This window comes from Carassius carassius, chromosome 18, assembly GCF_963082965.1.
Source record: "Carassius carassius chromosome 18, fCarCar2.1, whole genome shotgun sequence".
NCBI lineage: Eukaryota > Metazoa > Chordata > Actinopteri > Cypriniformes > Cyprinidae > Carassius > Carassius carassius.
The window spans coordinates 28,906,377-28,924,634 of NC_081772.1; the positions used below are offsets into that span (position 1 = coordinate 28,906,377).

At 36.6% G+C, this 18,258-nt stretch overlaps 1 protein-coding gene across 3 annotated transcripts in view; it reads right to left on the minus strand.

The window, feature by feature from the left end:
* Positions 1 to 18,258, minus strand: part of ankrd6b (ankyrin repeat domain 6b) — a 30,556-nt gene that overhangs the window by 2,054 nt on the left and 10,244 nt on the right. The window contains exons 2-15 of one of the 3 annotated variants that reach the window (XM_059499174.1): positions 17,787 to 18,053; positions 12,644 to 12,742; positions 11,194 to 11,292; positions 9,841 to 9,939; positions 5,396 to 5,524; positions 5,183 to 5,281; positions 4,965 to 5,063; positions 4,711 to 4,788; positions 3,873 to 3,971; positions 2,431 to 2,547; positions 2,036 to 2,191; positions 1,438 to 1,590; positions 917 to 1,030; positions 457 to 760 (exon numbers count right to left, since the gene is read on the minus strand). In XM_059499174.1, coding sequence (XP_059355157.1) covers positions 457 to 760; positions 917 to 1,030; positions 1,438 to 1,590; positions 2,036 to 2,191; positions 2,431 to 2,547; positions 3,873 to 3,971; positions 4,711 to 4,788; positions 4,965 to 5,063; positions 5,183 to 5,281; positions 5,396 to 5,524; positions 9,841 to 9,939; positions 11,194 to 11,292; positions 12,644 to 12,742; positions 17,787 to 17,912 — 1,771 coding nt within the window. In that variant the 5' untranslated portion in view covers positions 17,913 to 18,053. The remainder of the gene's footprint in view (positions 1 to 456; positions 761 to 916; positions 1,031 to 1,437; positions 1,591 to 2,035; positions 2,192 to 2,430; positions 2,548 to 3,872; positions 3,972 to 4,710; positions 4,789 to 4,964; positions 5,064 to 5,182; positions 5,282 to 5,395; positions 5,525 to 9,840; positions 9,940 to 11,193; positions 11,293 to 12,643; positions 12,743 to 17,786; positions 18,054 to 18,258) is intronic. The other 2 variants (XM_059499175.1, XM_059499176.1) reach the window with 2 other exon arrangements.

The window sequence follows — 18,258 nt, forward strand, 5'->3', positions numbered from 1 at the left end:
AACATTATAGTTCTTCGCAATGACTTAACGTTGCACACAAGTCACACAGAATCTCTCTAATTAAATAAAATAAATGTAAGGATTAATTTGGAAAACTTTAGCATTAGATCACTTGCTCAGCAATGGATGCTCTGCAGTAAATGGGTGCCATCAGAATGAGAGTCCAAACATTCACTGCAGAGGATCAGGAGCAAGTTATGGAATCTCTCCATGTGTGTATAAAGATGTTCTGTTTTGTTTAATTTACTTCTAATAAGCTTACATGACACACATACGTTATGTAACACTTACATAAGCCTTTATCTAAATGAGAACAAACACAGGAAAACCATTAATGCTGCATGCAGTGCGGTCTGTATGTGAGATGAGCCAGAAAATCTGTTTGCTAGCCTGTGTGTGTGTGAAAGAAACACAGGTGAATGTGTGTGTGGCTGTTTTTTTTCACGAGCCTCTTACCCGGTGAGACGCAGTCCACATCAATCACATAGTAACCGACTGATCCATCCTCGGGACTCGTGCTCGCTGCTGCAGCCTCTCGTCCATCTCCGGCCTCTGGTTGGTTTGCTGATGGAGAGGAGCAGGCTTCGGCTCCAGATGTATCTGGTACAGCTGTGTGGGAACGGGGATCACAATCCAAAAACGTGTCGGTGAGGGACGAGGAGCGCCGTAACTTAGAGTTGCTGCGATCGCCAGTGAGACGCGACTCCAAACTGTGGATCTTAGAAATGCACCAGTTCTTGAGATCGTTGACCACTGACGCCTGCTTACAAAGGCAGTAATCCAAAGATTAACTCATGGCCACTAAAAATAGAGTTTATTCCTTTACACATACAGCACTCTGTTTCTCATGCATGTAAAATGGGACGTATGCAAATATGATTATCTGCATCATGTACATTTTTTTGGTGAATATTACCTGTCTTTTTTCTCCTTCCAAGCGTTCTTGTATGGCTCGCTGGTCAATGCGATGTAAACATTCAATCCTCTCAGCAGACACTCGCTCTAAAGTGATCTTATCTAGAGCTCTGATCTGAAATCGCAAAAATGCACACTATAGTCAAGCCAAAAAACAGACCATGTACATAAAACATTTAAATGAAAAGTCCAATAAAAGTTCAAACTGAGGTGCAAGCTGCATAAGGATTGGCCACTAGCAACTGAAATTACGGGCTGCTGAAGCTGAATTGATTATTGGTTTTGGTTGAAGTTTCCCTTTATGGATATAGGTCAAGTCGTCAATATAGACCACAACCAACAGGTAAATGTTTTGACAAATCAAAACTTGATACTACTTTTGTAGGTTTTGTCACAAAGCACTCTAGAAGAGTCTAGAATCTGCAAATTGGACCAGTTTTGGCTCATTAATGACAACACATGGACTATTATATTCAGATAAAGCGCAGAGGTTTATGTTGGAAGGTCTTGTGCTGTTTGCACCTGATGTTTGTTCTTGCGCTCCATTTGGCCCATCTTGGTGTTCATGAGCCCCTGTACAGTCTGAATCTCTGACTTCATTTCCTCTTTTGTGGCCATGAGCTGATTCTCCAGTTTGTTAATGAGAGGTTCACACCTGCAGCCATTCAGTGGGGCCTAAACAGGAAATTATACGTATACAAAAAAGTCAGTTATTAATTCAAATAGCAAATTACTTCATGAGATATTTGCTATTTTTCAAGTTTTGGAGAAAGTGTTGGATGAGCCCTGGGTTTCTGAAACAAACAGGTTTTAGGAAGCAGTCAAACTGCTCTTAATCTAATAACTGTGCACATACACAACAAATTAATGTAATGCTTTTTAAGTAGACTTCAGTTAATTACTGTAATCTATTCTTGGGATCTATGATTGTAATGTAACAATAAATGGTTATAGTTATATAGTCCTCAGAAGGAGAAAGATGTCTAAGAGTCCCTTAAAATATGTTTGATGTAGCCCATGTGCACCCCACACAGGTCATTGACAAACTACTTCTGATTTTCAGTGGAGCACTAATTGAGAAATGACTCCGTTTAATCTGATGGTGAATCTGGTTCCTCGCCTGCATGATCTTGCCATCTTTGTCTCTGTAGAGAGTATAGAGCTGGTATGCCTTGTAGTTATGAGGAGGAACAGCTGGTGATCTCTCCGTTTTACTCTTCTTCTTATGATCACTGTGTTTATTTTGTCTTCGAATGAGGGCATCTGATGGTGAAAGCTGCAAAAAACACACAGTGAACCCACATCAGAACAAAGAGAGCTCTTTAGAAACAAGAAACCGAAGTCACAGTCGCTGGAAGCAGTACTTGTAAGGAGTCTATTTACATGCAATTTCCAATCGTTACTGCAGTATAAACCCAGACAGGGTGACAAAAGACATAACATAATTCACATAATATACCCGGCTGATTATACATTATTTCCTAAAGTACAGTAGAAAATGCAATCATGACGTACCCTCTCTTTGACTCTCTTCTCACGGTTTTTGTTTGCACGTGCCTCTGTGACGCACACATTGTCGTTCCGGAGAGAATTTTCACTGCCATGAGTGTCATTTGCTGGAGATACACTGTCCTACACAAACACACGAGTAAATTTACATCACTGACAATGATTTAACATTTTTTAACACGATTACTGTCAGCCAAAGGCCGAATTTAATTAAGGAAATAATTAAAGTCACAATGAAACGGAAGTACCAACAGAGCTTTTCTTTCTTATTGTACATCCAAATGTAATCGCTTATTGTAAAAGAAATGACTTGATGTCGAGATGCGAGCATGATATCTCATGTTTTCACTGGAAGATCCACTTAGACAATTTGATTAAACATTACAAGGTTAAAAGAATTAATAAAAATTAAATGCATACATGGATGACTTGTTCATAATAATATCTATTTAATTTATTGCCAGCTTTATTAAACTCACAAGAGGCAGGAATGTGTGCAAATCTGTGAATAAATTACTTTCAATTTCTATTGAGTCTAGTTGTGCTTTCTGTAGAATTCTGGATTCACAGATTTTGTACGGATAAGGCATGATAAAAAACAGGGATCCCAGTGATAGCATGTATAAAGAGAAAAGTGTAGGAGCAAGGATCGATCCCTGGGGAACACCACAAGAGAGGTGTACTACTGAAGTAGTAGCTATGTTTTCCAATACATACAGAAAACTTCCTATTAGTGAAATATGGCCGAATCCATGTTAAAATGATAACCCTGAATGCCTACATAACTTTCCAATCTAGAAATTAAATCAGTGATCAACCATATCAAATGGTGAACTGAGATCTAAAAGGACCAAAGCAACAGCAATCCCATTATCAGTAGACAGCATAATATAGATTGTAAATTTTACAATTTTGTATCTTTAGTTTTATTTGTCAAGTCTATACTATAGCATATAGTATTTACTTACTCAACATTTAAAGTACTGCCATCTTGAGATACAGGTATAGTACCATCAGAATTGTAATTATTGTTTTAAAATGTTATTTCACATCTGATGTGTCATATTACTGTGGGAGTATAAATGTTTTTTTTATACTTTTTAGTTGGCCAAGATTGCTAAAAATCCTTTCTTTGTATTGGTCTTAAATTATATTCAAATTTTCTGATACACTGAATTTGGGATTTTCCTTAGTTGTCAGTTATAATCATCAAAATTAAAAGAAATAAACATTTGAAATATATCAGTCTGTGTGTAATGAATGAATATAATATACAAGTTTCACTTTTTGAACGGAATTAGTGAAATAAATCAACTTTTTGATTCTAATTATATGACCAGCACCTGTATAACATTTAGTAACAGCATGATTGAACTTCATCGGCTTCTTCTATAGATGCTCACTGGGTGTTGACTGTGTCTGAAAGAGAGAGAGGTTTGCTGCTTTACCTTTCTCTGCAGCATCTCATCACGTGGGACTGACTGCGCTCGGCCCTCAGTCTTCATCTTGTCCCTCCTCTTCCTCACAGTGCGTCCTCGAGTGAAGCTCTACATGTGAATACAGACATTAAAGGCCCTATTTTAACAATCTAAACGCAAAGTGTAAAGCGCAAAGTGCAGGTACACTCAGGGCGTGTCCAAATCCACTTTTGCTATTTTAACGACGGAAAAACGGTTGGAGTGCCCGGCGCATGGTCTAAACGGGTTGTCCCTATTCTCTTAATGAGTAATGGTGTTTTTTGGGCGTAACGTGCAATAAACCAATCAGGGTCTCATCTTCACTATCTTTAAGAGCCAGTTGCGCTCAGTCAACATTTACCCAAAGTTGTGATTTCCAAACCAGTATGACTGACTTTCTTCCAGTGAAAGGAGTTTTTTTATTGACCATATAAATGAGATCAGTGGGGTTTATTGTTTTTTTGGACTTACTATATGCTCATTAACAGCTAAAACATTTTTTTGGGGGGGTGTTCTGGAGAAGAAAGTCATACAGATTTAGAATGACAAGAATGAAAAAATGATGAAAGTGCTGATAAAACTAAATTTGATTTGTTGATCTGGCACAGATTTTTGCTGCATGTGTGTATACAGACAAAACAAATTTTTCCCCCCTTTTTTTTTTTTTTTGCATCTGATTTGAGCCATTTTCAAATGTGCTTCCAAATCTGATATTTGGTCACTTGGTATAAGTTGAATGTTCTTATTGTTAAGCATATAATGAAAATATAAAAGAAAAATATAACAACCTTTTCTTTTCAATTGCTCATAATTGTGTGTGTTTTCTTACCTGTGGAGCTTTAGTGAGCAGCAGCGCCACTTCAGGATTATCATTCTCACGAGCCTGATCGAGGGCCGTCTCTCCCGCCTTCACCCAAAAACACACACACAGAACAATCATGGGTTGAGTCTGCCACTGGCCAATCGCAGCTATAAACATCTAGACAGTTTAACTAACTTGAATGTTCTGTTGCATTATGAATTACACTTCAGACACATTTTTGGGCTTTGCTAAGCTCATGCAATATTTCTGAAGGTGCTCACATTGTTCTTGAAGCGGCTGTCGGCCCCAGCCTCCAGTAACATCCGTACAGTCTTCCTGTGATTCAGAGCAGCTGCGATGTGTAAAGCCGTGTCTCCTGCCTGAACATCGGAGGAGATTCCCAATGAGGGATAAATCAGAAACATCTCAAGGATGGTCATAATTACAGCGTACTCAAGGAGCAGCAAAATGCTGTTTTAACAATAGTTCAAGTCCTTACATGATTTCTTTCAGTCACTGAGCAGATGGCACTCAGGAGCGCTCGGATCACACTCAGATGGTTATATCGAGCGGACACATGCAGACACGTGTCACCTACCTAGACAAACAAGTTAGCTTCATTTTACTTAAATAGTACATTTGTTTCATGCTGTTTCGATGACAAAAACACAGCCATGTATGAATCAAACAGACAGAGTTTGACAGTGCTTACGCTGTTCTTGCTGTCGGGACGAGAGCCGGCCAGCAGTAGGACCTTCGAGCTCTGAGCGTGTCCGTTCTGACACGCCAGATGAAGAGCCGTGTTTCCTGCCTGAGAGAGATAACATGAGCTGATCTCCAGCTGTACGGTGGGTACAGAAAAAAAAAAAAACATTTTGTTGCTTTGCAGCCTGAAAGAGGACGGACACAGAATTCTTCGTACTATATGAAAAGTGAAGTCGAAAAACGGTGATATATTAACGTCTCAAAAGACAATAATGATGGATTTAAACTATTTTATGAAGAATTAAACTCTTCTAGGGCCTTAGCTGTTGACACCTGCATAAAAGCTTTGACCTCCCTTCTCTAGCTCAGCAGGATCATTACTTCATTAATGCAGATCTCTCGGTGTCAGAAATATACACGGCCCCAACGGATATCCCAAAGAGTTCAGCAATATTCTCTCATCTTATTTATTTAAAATGCATACTCAGGCTAATACTATGGTTTTTTGTTTGTTTGTTTTTTTATCTCCTATTTTAAGTTACCATTACAGTTTTACCTAAAAATGGGAAAGATCCAGAAGAAGTAAGAGAGGATTAAGAGTGAATTAATGCTTATAAAAGTTTTGATATTTCTCAGTTATTCAAAACTTCCTTTTATTTTAAATTGCATATCATGAAAGTTACATACTTAGAAATTGCGGTAACAAAAGATTTTGAGTCATTATTTAAAGCTAATTTTCACCCTCTTGTGACCAAATGTGACCCTGGGCAACCAAACCAGTCATAAGGGTCATTTTTTTCAAAACTGAGATTTATACATCATCTGAAAGCTGAATAGATAACCTCTGATGTATGGTTTGTTATGATAGAACAATATTTGTTTGAGATACAACTATTTGAAAATCTGGAATCTGAGTGCAAAAAAATATTGAGAAAATCGCCTTTAAAGTTGTCCAAATGAAGTTCTTAACAATGCTTATTACTAATCAAAAATGAAGTTTTGATATATTCACAGAAGGAAATTTACTTAATATCCCAATGATTTCTGACATAAAAGAAAAATCTATAATTTTGACCCATACAATATATTGTTGGCTATTGCTACAAATATACCCCAGCGACTTTTCAGACTGCTTTTATGCTGCAGGGTTACAAATAGCAAAATAGTATTAAGTTTTTGAGATCCCTTGCTATTTCTTTAGTAAAAAGGGTTAATATTATTAAAATAATTTTTCTCTCTCAAATTCTATATCTTTTCAAAAAATATATCCCAATATTCTTGCCCAAGATTTTCTTTAAACAATTAGAATCGATAATTATTCCTTTTTTTGTGGGATTGTAAAGCTCATCGAATAAAGGCCCCAATATACTTCAAACGAAATCTAAGAACAAACTGATACGATGTAATTTCGAACAAAATCAGGCCGAAACGAAGTTCGTTTTGAGTTCGAAACCGCTGATCAAAGTGAATTTCCTGGGGGAGTTCGTTTCGGCTCCTAAACACCTTTGAGCTTCCACTGGTCCGTGGCGGATACACAATCGGTGGGTGTGTTCTGAAATGCCACCTTCTTTGACACGCAATTTTTTTTCCAGGTTCGTTTATCATTCAACAGAAATCACGTAAGAGAGAACAATATCTCCATCCTGGTCACTAGCAACATGAATACACTGGAGTGTAGAATAGCTGAGATGCACAGATATATCCACACCCAGAGGTGGGTAGTAACGAGTTACATTTACTTCGTTACATTTACTTGAGTAAATTTTCTGGGAAAAATCTGTACTTTTACTTCGTTACTGTGGGCGATGCTCCTCTCGTTACTTTATCTTAATGCAATACAAGTTATAAATGCTTCAGTTTATTCCAAACGCGCCGTCTACTTTTCTCTGGACAATGAGCGATGCCCATTCGCGAATGATTCATTCTTTTGAGTCAATTCTGTTCAAAGGCTTGATCAAACCAATTGGCAAACGAGCGAATTGGTTCATGAATCAGTTTGAATGATTCCTTCAGTATCCTGCAGCAAGCGCTGAGCGTCTGTTTTAACATTTAAGAACATCAGCAGCGTTGAAAACGTGGCTATGGAACTGCACTGAATTGAAAGCAAATCTGCAAAGGCTATTATTTGCTTGTGATGGAGATCCTTATTAGATGAACACTGCGTGTGCTGTCTACTGTTTGACAGGTAATAACTTGGGCTACATTCGATTATAGTACACGATACCACTGTGACATTAGTTTGTTGAATGTGTGGCTTATAACAGAGGGGAGTCAAGTTGAATGCAGCTTCCAAGAGACAAAAAATAGCCGATTAAGATTTTATTAATTTTAATACAATCACACCGGTACGAGTACGTTCAGCAAGTCATATCATCATCAGCTGCTAAATTCAGATTTGTGTTCGCTTGCTGGTGCTGCCAGAGATAGATACGTTTTAACAGCACTGCGCATTATAACCAATCACACACGATTCTGTTGAGCTTATTAAAGCATTGGCCAATCAGAAGTGTTCCGATGAGTCATCGCTAAAATGCCGGTGCTTCCTTCACTCGCTCCTGACTGAATACCTCTTTCTGGCGAATTCTCTCGTCAGAAACAACAAAGTGCAGATGTGTGTACGAATCTGTAAATAAGATATTGATTTCACAGTGTTAACAGTTGTAAATGTAAATGTTATTTGCTCTTTCTGAACAATGAAAGATTGATTAGTAGCAATATTTATATCACATTAACTTTCAATGTTAAATTCACATTTAATATAAAGTCAGTCGCATTAAAAATATGTTATGGCATGACACCTATATCTGTTACGTAAACAGACAGGGTTTTATAATAAATTACATAAATTGGAGTAAAGGCTGATGTAATATATACATTTATACACACACACATACATTACATACATTTTACCTATATATCTAAATAAAAATAGGCTCAGTATATATGACCCAAAGTAACTAGTAACTAACTACTTGAGTAGATTTTTTATCCGATACTTTTTTACTCTTACTCAAGTAACTATTCAGACTAGTACTTTTACTTTTACTTGAGTAAATATTTCTAGAAGTACTTTTATTTTTACTTGAGTACAGTTTTTGGGTACTCTACCCACCTTTGTCCACACCTGTATGATCGCTCGCGGAAAGACTTTAAAGATTCAGAGAAAGCGTTTAATTCCTAGAAAGAAATAGCAACGAAGCTTGGTGTGGACGAACTGGAGTTATGCAACGTGACACAGAGAAACATCTGAGACAACTTTTTCAAAGCCATAAAAAGAATGAAAGAAAAAGAGTAAAGATATAAGGTAGCAAGTACCAAATACATGCATTTTAAATAAATGTTACACCATAGTGCTGCTGCTGTTGTTCTGTCAATAAGCATACATACAATAGTACATACAAAAATAAACCTTTGTTTTTATCAAAAGTAAATGATGAGATCACATAAAATATAAAAAGGTGTATTAATTTATCCAGTTTAATATAATAAATTAGGGGTGCACGATATATATCAGCCGATGATTAATGCGCATCTGGTCAGTAAAGCCGGTTCTCTAATCAGCGGTAAACAACATCAGGTGTGTGATTTCACACAGAGCAGCTGTTACTACACAGAGCCGTTGTTAACTGACAAGCTGCACAAATCCACGCTCATTATCAGTTTGGATTTGCGCAGCTTGTCAGTGCCTACACTTCATCATTTAATTGTTGTTGTTTAGGGGATATGCACAAGCGTCGCGAGCCATGTTTACATTACTTTACACCCCGCCTCCATCAATGTTTGGAAACAGTTTAATGTCACTCAGCCTTTTCAAACTTCTTTTTGCTCCGAAATGAAGAACGAACTTCGTTTGAAGTATACCGGGGCCTTAAGTACATCTCACCTTTGTCAATCTAAAGCTGAAGGCAGGATGGCCTTTCCAAACTTCTCTCTTTGTTATTATGCCTGTGCTCTTCATGCAGTCATAATGTGGCTAGACCACACTTTCACACACTTCACTTGGATCCTAGCACCTACAGAGTTAGCTAAACTGGCCTAAAATAGGACTTGTTTCCCTTTCTTCATTACCTAGATAGCACAGTTTGAGTCGATCTGTGGTGTTGACTGTCCCATTAATGTGGTTTGGTTTAAGTTCTTAGAGCGGGGAGGGTGTTAAAGAAATAGTTCGTTTCTTTTTTCTTTCTCTTTTTTCAATACCTTGTTGTTCTGGTGTTTTGTATGTCGGTTTGTTTCTTATCTCCTCTTTTGGTTTGTAATGTGAAATCATAAGATGTTACAATTTTTTATTGGATTCCCATATAAAAAGATTTAAACAAAATAAGCCAAACACTTGTGAGGTCAAATGGAAAACCAAAATCAAAAAAGCACCACCTTTTATTTTTTTACCCACGTATTGTGAGATTATGTACATGCACATCAATGAATGTTGGGGTTGTTTTGCCGTGGCAGTACCTTGTTTTTAGCGTGAACGTTGGCGCCAGCCTTCACCAGCAGTTTGACAGACTGACTGAAGCCGTGCCACGCAGCCTCATGTAACGCCGTGTTCCCATCCTGAGAAGCACACACGACATATAACCGCTATAACACAGCTCTCCTTTTCATCCGGAATTCCAAATGCAATATATAAAGAAACATACAAAAATGGCTGTTCATGAGGAGGTTCCTCATTTGAGTTTTATACATAAATTAAATTTTTATTTGAATTTAAAAGGGTAAAAATGTTTTTTAATGAAATCAAATAAACTATAATAATTAGTAACAGGGTTTATAGTTATTGATATACTTAATACTTTCCTAAAAAATTTAAGAAAGATTTTGATAATAGTCTTTAACCAATAACTTTACATGACCCTGGAGCACAAAAGCAGTCTTAAGTCTCTGGGGTATATTTGTAGCAATAACCCAAAATACATTGTAATGAGTCAAAATGATAGATTTTCCTTTTATGCCAAAAATCATTAGGATATTAAGTAAGGAATAATTGACTATAATAATTATTCCGCTTATACTACGGTTACCACACCTCAAGACATCGATCCGATTATTTATTTAAAGGGATTCGTCTGGTTTTTGTACTTAAATCTCTATTGTGAGTAGGACTATTTCTTCGCTGTGCGTTTCACAGAAAATAATTGCACACCTCAGAACGTTCATCAGCCAATCAGATTTAAGCATTAAACGGCCCCGTAGTATAAGTAAAGATCATGTCCCGTGAAGATATTTTGTAAATTTCTTACTGTAAATATATCACAACTAAATTTTTGATTAGTAATATGAATTGCTAAGAACTTCATTTGGACAACTTTAAAGGCGATTTTCTCAATATTTCGATTTTTTTTACTCCCTCAGATTCCAGATTTTCAAATAGTTGTGTCTTGGCCAAATATTGTCCTCCTAATAAACTATACAACAATGGAAATATTCTTTATTCAGATTTCAGATGATGTATAAATCTAAATAAAAAAAAAAATGGCCCCATATATATTCACAAGTGTTGATTTCATACATAGTTCTGATAGTTTCATGTCTCTCATATTACTCCAGACTCAAGTCAGTATTTAATGTCTATTTATTTATTCAGCAAGTAGTTGTGTAATAATGTACAGTACACTTCATGTTAGAGTCTTTGCCATCCTATCAGAATTTATTTCCAATATAACCAGATTATTTTTATTAAATAAGATTAGCATTATTATCATTAAGATTATCATTATTCTTTATATATTTAAATATCATCATTGCAAGATCATTGCAATTCCTGCAATAGCGCCTCTTTTTCTAGCATGTGTGCAGGTGAGATATTACCTTGTCTTGTCTGTCTAGTGCACATCCTTCCTGAATGAGAGCTGAAATGACATCAGTGTTTCCCACCACAGCTGATCTGTGTAAGGCCGTCTGATCACCCTGAGAGCAAGAAACATATATAACTCAAACATCAGTCAGTTTGTGGTGAGGGTTACTTCTGAAGTATTACAGCACTTTCAGGAGGAAGGTGTGTGTTACTCCCGGCGGCTCCTTTGACATGTTGAACAGGGAACAGGGAAAAGTAAAAAGTAAAGTAGAGAAAGGTTTATTTGGACCAGTCTTTCCTACAGATTTCAGATTTTGGTCATGTACATTGAAAAATGATGCTGTGTTAACATGATTTTGTCAGAACAGCAGTGCAGGAAACACAGTTTAAGATCAGCACTTCTCTGTTTTCAGTTAGAACTGTACAGAAAACTGTAGAGTTTTAAAGGACTAGACTGTCTTCTGTAAAATCAGGATTCTTCCTCTGTTGTAGGAAAAACTGAAGAAACAACAAAAATCGCATGCTTGCCTGCCCAAACACAGATCAGGTTCATGGAAACAAATTTCAGTTTTTTATTGTGCAATATCATCCGTCCTAAAGGTAGAGACACAAGGTGAACAAAAAAAATAGCAAAAATATCAGTTTCAAAAGCCTGTGCTGTGGTCTGTTCCTCATTTATCTTCTGACTTGACATATAATGAATGAGTTATGGCCCTTTTATGTCTTGAGTTTCTTCAAAACTACTCCTTTTGTGTTCCACTGAATAAAGGCATATGGGTTTTATGGCATTTTTTTGTGATTTATATATATATATATATATATATATATATATATATATATATATATATATATATATATATATATATATATATATATATATACACACACACACACACACACACACACACACACTATACACACACATTTATGACTCTTTAGTTGGTCAAATCCATTTTCCCCCCTCATATGTGACACAGGTCTCTGTATGAACAGCACAAACCACATGGAATCTGATCTTTTTGATTCTGGTTTGAGCCACTCGGTCCTAAATCAGAGACAGCTCTGATGTTTTCCAATGAAACCTCAGTCTGAACAGTCAAATCAGAATTAGGTCAGTGAAGTGACAGTGAGGTGTTTACGGTGACAGCCCTATACAAGGAAAACCCGAGGGTCATATATAAAAAAAATCCTCATTTCTCACCCTCCTGATTGCCTACACACAAATTAGCTGGCATCCACAGCACATCATCTTACAAATTAAAGTGTAAACATTGACTTAAGTGACCTGCATATTTACTTCTGTATTCTGTCTTTGTTATTGTTCTTTGCGGACTGTGAGTCCACATTTAAAAGATAATATGACTAAAAAAAAAATAAAAAAAAAAACATCTGATAAATAAATCAGACTTACAGTGTGAACACCAATGATACAATTGTTTTCATGAGCGCAGATGTTATACTCACATCATCCTGAATATCCAGGTCACACCCAGCTGCAAGGAGAATCCTCACAACAGCAATGTGGCCCTTATAGGCAGCCAAATGTAGAGGGGTTCTGCCGTTCTGCAAGAAAACACACACACACACAATCAGGCACTGGGACAAACACATGCTGAATCAACAGTGAGCCAGTGAAAAAACAAAACATGACCAAACAGCAAGAGTGACCATCATGCAAAGCTTAGAGTAACTCTGCAGTTGTCTGTCATGAATCCAAATAATTCATTTACATAATGAGTGAGAGTAAATAATAATGCAAAACACGAAATAGCCAGCAGGATAAACATCAGTCCCCTTTTCCACAATTTTAGCCACAGACTAATCTCCCAGAGGACCGGCCTTATGCTACTTCAGCCAAGAAACCATGTCACAATGAGAAATAATCGCCGAGCTGGGACTTATGTAACAACACTCATGCAGGCTGCCTAGTCCTCACAGTTTACTGTGGCTGCTGTATTCATAGTGTTAATGAAATATACACCAGGCCAGATATTAGATATAAGATGATGTAAATGTCAAATATATAGTACAAATAAAAATGCTTAGATAGCAGGCAAACTTTTTTCAATACTGTAATGTTATTATATTTTCAGAGCAAAATAAAACAAAAATGCACAAGATAAAAGCTGAGATCTTAGGAGTTTTTTAATCCTTTTATCTTTCCTTTAACTCCATGAGATAAAGATTTGGTTGCCCTCAATTGAGGCTTGTAGGCCTTCTTTGATATTTTTCAACTCGCCTTGTCCTATATTTCAAACAAATGCCACATTATCAGATTCCTGGTCACTCCTGTTATGTAGTTCAAGTCCTCATATTAATGGACAAACACACAAACAGATTTCACTACTTTTGGTTGGTTGAAGTGGCTGTTCTTTCTTGTCATGGAGATTATGAAGTTTCATTCAGTTCATAATTTGTTCCTTTATGTAATCAAAATATTTTAAACAAAACATGACTTCATTGGAAAATGTTTCAAGTCATTTTATTTTATTATTAACACCCCCTTAAAGACAAAATTCTTCAGGAAGTGATCTTTTTATGGGAAAATTAACAGCATACACATGCAGAATTAGCATTAAATGTGATGATTTCTGTGATGTTCTGTGGTATTATTTGGATTGTCATTCTAAAACATTATAACCTTTTTGATCTAATTACAGAAATCAGTTTGATAAAAGCAATATTTTAAAAAAGGTTTTTAAAAAAATACAAATGAAATTGAATTCCAAGCTGGCATACTCAATCTAGCTCTCAAACCCACAGCGATGGCTGGCATTTTATTTCCATCTTAAAAACAGCATCCTGTTCATTTTAATGCCATTGTGCAAGAAATGCAGGAATACAGTTTAAGTGCCTGGGTTTGATCAAAGCATATTTCAGAAAGCCTGGTATATCTATTATAAAAATACTTCCTAAATGTAAATGTAAGTGTTTTTACAGAGTTTAAAGGTATTACTGTATGATAGCAAAAACCAAATGACCTAGTAAACTGTCATGGGCTGGTTAAATGGAAGTTAGACGTCTTTATTACTACAGTGAAGAGGTGTTGATTACAGGGTTCATGTCAGACGCAGCAATGTGAGCAGACATGCAAAACAATACAAAAAAAGTGAAGAGGTGCAGTAGTTTTTAAAAATACCACAAGATCAAGAAGTGACGTCAGACATGTGACCAGTACTGATGTGTTAAAGTCTGAATGTTAAAATCACCTCACATGATGAGTGAAGCACCTAGATAAGACAGAGAAGTTTGCACAGTTCATCCAGGATGCATGAGAGCACCAATAAACTAATGTTCAGAGCTTCAGTGTCACACCTGGTGAGTGTAAAACTGCTTAAGGACGGACTGGCACAGTGCAACCACTCGAAACTTTCTTTATATCCTGAAACCCGATATACTGAGCAGCACTTGTGGGAGTGATTATGTGACGATGTGGGGGAAGAGACCAGAGGTATGTGCTTGATTATATCTGTCCCACCTTCCAGACAGCAGGAGGGGAGCAGACACAGAATGTTGTCCACCTACGTGAAAATATACTGACAATTTAAATAAGTTAAGTTATGTGTAAGCATTAATTGTCAAAGTGGTTGATTTCTATACTCACACAGAATTCTGAATTTGCAATATACATTTATGATATTTACAAGATTTATCAGAATCTGACTTAAAGGTGGACATCTCATCTCTTTTGCCTTTGGGCTTTCAGAAGTCTCCCTTTCCCTTCCTGTATATCTCATGTTCATGGTGTTCTGGTCAGCAGGTGCTCTGGACCCTGCAGCTCTGGTCTCACCATTGTCCTAGCAAGAAGGCCATTAGTTGTCTATGCTTGAATGATTTGAGGATGTCTCTACAGGCAGGGCTGGTGGGCTATCTGTTCACATACAGAATAAAACCCTGGGGTGGGGGAAACACCTGAAGCTTTGAATGTGATACTCCACCCCTGGTATGGCAGCTTTAGACCAACAAGGACACACCTGGCAGTCAGTTGATATTCTTCTCTGTATTCAGTGACAAACCAACTTGATCTTTAATAAATCTCATATTCATTCATTGGCTGTTTTCATGATATGTATACTTCCACGCTAGACTAATCTAGACTAATCACAGCATATAAGACCATCCACGAGACTATACACAAAACATTAACTAACCATATCACGCATGAATTCGCTCCTCAAAATAAGAATTATACTTCATACAATAACATTAGAGGTGACAGTAACACTATAAGAGTTTGTGAGCTCATGTCCATTTAAAGATCAGCTGACACACCAGAGATTATGCCTGTAATATCCACAGTTTAACCTCTAGGAACAGAAATAATAATAATACTTAATGCTACATTAACAGCAATGAAATGTTTTCTAGAAAACACTATGCATTGCATTATCACTACAGTATGTTATGGACCAGGATTTCAGTTTTCCTTCCTGTGTGAAATCCACACTGTTCAAATGCTCTCTGATTGTAGGAAAAAGTCCCAGGCTCTGTTTCGAGAATTCAAACAGGTGACTAAAATAAAAATAAAGAGCCTTTTATGATTACTAATTAAAAAATAAATACATTTCATAGTAATTTTACAGTGGGACTTCGCGTCTCTAACTGCACTCTCAGAAACGTCTTGTGAACAAACAGCATCATGCTGTGTTTCTACAGTGCAGATGAACTCTGAAAGCACCCAGCACGAACAGATCATGCTGTATAGTTTTTTATTTTTATTCTTGTTGGTTTTAATTTTAACTTGTTATTTGATCACTTTTAGCAGTTTTTGTTGTTGGTTTATATTGTAAGTGTTTTGTTTTTATTTGTTGAGTGTTACCGTTGTGTTTTGTATGTCTAGTATTGATGACACATCTTAAAGTCAGGTTATTAACTTAATTTATGCTCTAGCTTATCATCATTTTGATTTTTTTTTAATTTGTCACACTTCTGACATGACTAGCTCAGAAATCTGAATATTAATATGCAAGGTCATAGAGCCCAAACAAATACTAAACACTAATCACCATTATGATTACTTCAAAACAATTACAGTAGTAAACATTTACATTTCTCACAGTGGCTTTATAACTTTATATTTGAAAGTGAATTTGCAGTAGATTACTGTGATGTTAGCTTCATTCTGCTGTTGATTCACAGTCATTTGTGAGAAAATGACCCAGAGGCAGGTCCAATTCACTACTTGCTTATTAGCATGCATATTACTGGCATATTGGCTGTTTATTAGTACACTGTAAAATAAATAAATAAATAAATAAATAAAAAAGAGCAGCTGTGAGCAGTGATTTTACAGCTCTTTACTGTAATATACTGGTATATACCGCATGTGACTATAATAACGCCATGCACTGTGTTAACTCATTTCATTTGAGGAAACCTATTGCATTAAATTGGTCATTTTATTTAATAATAACACTGTGAACATTTCTTTTGAGATAAAAAAAAAAAAAAGGTGTAGATGTTTTATTACTGTATTTGAAACCACTGTTTTGTTGGTTAGTGTTTGCTTTAGTTGGGCTCTTCACCCTTGACTTTCCAACATTGGCAACAGCCAGAACTGCCAATTTTGAAAAGTCAAGGGTCAAGAGCCCTTTTATTTCAGTTGATATCATCAACTGGATGTGGCTGGTTGCCTGATCAGGAGAGTAAATGCAGAACTAGAGTGTTATTTTATGTGCTCTTGCTCAAAATGAACATAGTGGAGATCTGTTAGTGTTTCATGTTCTGTTCTGTTGGGATTTAAAGGCTGTGCTTAAGTCAAGGATGAGCAGAGAAACACTCATGTTATGCTGCATGTTGCTTTTTTTAAGCCTGTAACTGTGTAGTTACTGATGCAATCTCAATGTTAAATTCCTTTTATTTCAGTAATTTCTTTCTTTATCTTAGTGGACTCAAAGGAAATAAGTTTAGAGTGTTATTATTAAATAGCAATTTATGACAATAGGTTTGACTCAAATGAAATTAATTAACAGGTTTAATTAATTCAGTGCATTCTATAATTAAATTCACATACTGTAAATTGTATTACAGTAAAGAACTGTAAATTCACAGATGCTCTTGTTTTGCTGTTTTTACAATTGTGCTGTGTTTTTAACAGTACAATTGTAGTTGATTTACTGTACTCCTGTTAATTTACAAGCTTGCTGGCTACTGTTGATTTGTTACGGTGTACTTATAAAGCAGATATTAATTCCTTATTCTGCATGACCATATTTTAGATCTCCTTTTCTACCCCATACCTACACTTAACAACTACCTTACTAACAATTAATAAGCAGCCATTTATAATTTTACTGAATCAAAAGTCATGTTTAATATTTAGTTAACAGAGAGAATTCATCCCCAAACTAAAGTGTGACCCAGTTATCTAATAACACGGCAGTCTTTGCAAATTGCTTGTCCTATGTGGAAAATGCATGGTCTTCACAGGTACGTGTGCCATTTGGGACAAGACCACGGTCTTGAAATGCAATTTTCTTATGCTAATAAGCTCCAAAACCTGTATAGAAATGCAATTTGCTCCCCTAGGTACACAGATGGTAGAACGATAACTTCTCAGACTTCCGAACCTAGTATATAACTAAGGTCACTAAAGCATGTTACTCACCTTGGTAATGGCTACCTTGGCCCCTTTGTTAATGAGCTGAACCACATGATCAGCTTGGCCCTTGTGCGAGGCTATGAGGAGACGCTCCGAGAGGGCTCGCACAGATGATGCATCCTGCTGGCTCATGAATCAGGGAAAGACTTGGGGAAGGGGGGATAATTGGGATCAGAAACAGTAATGAGTCCCTCTGCCTTGGGATGAGAGGAGAGAGGAACCATAGATGTCCAGCTCTTGGAGGGATCTAACCCTCATGTCCTTTCGAGAAGCCTGTAGGGAAACAGGAAATGGCACAACTGTCATAACAGCAGCCATAGTTTTCCAGAGTAAAGCGGATGTGACTACATCAGCTGATTTGTCATTAAAGCGTACATTTATTATTCCTTTTAGATTGTTCCCTATGGTTCACCTATAATGTTACTGATTGGATTTTATGCCAAAACAATTTTAATGTATGTTTTTATGAGCATTTTGA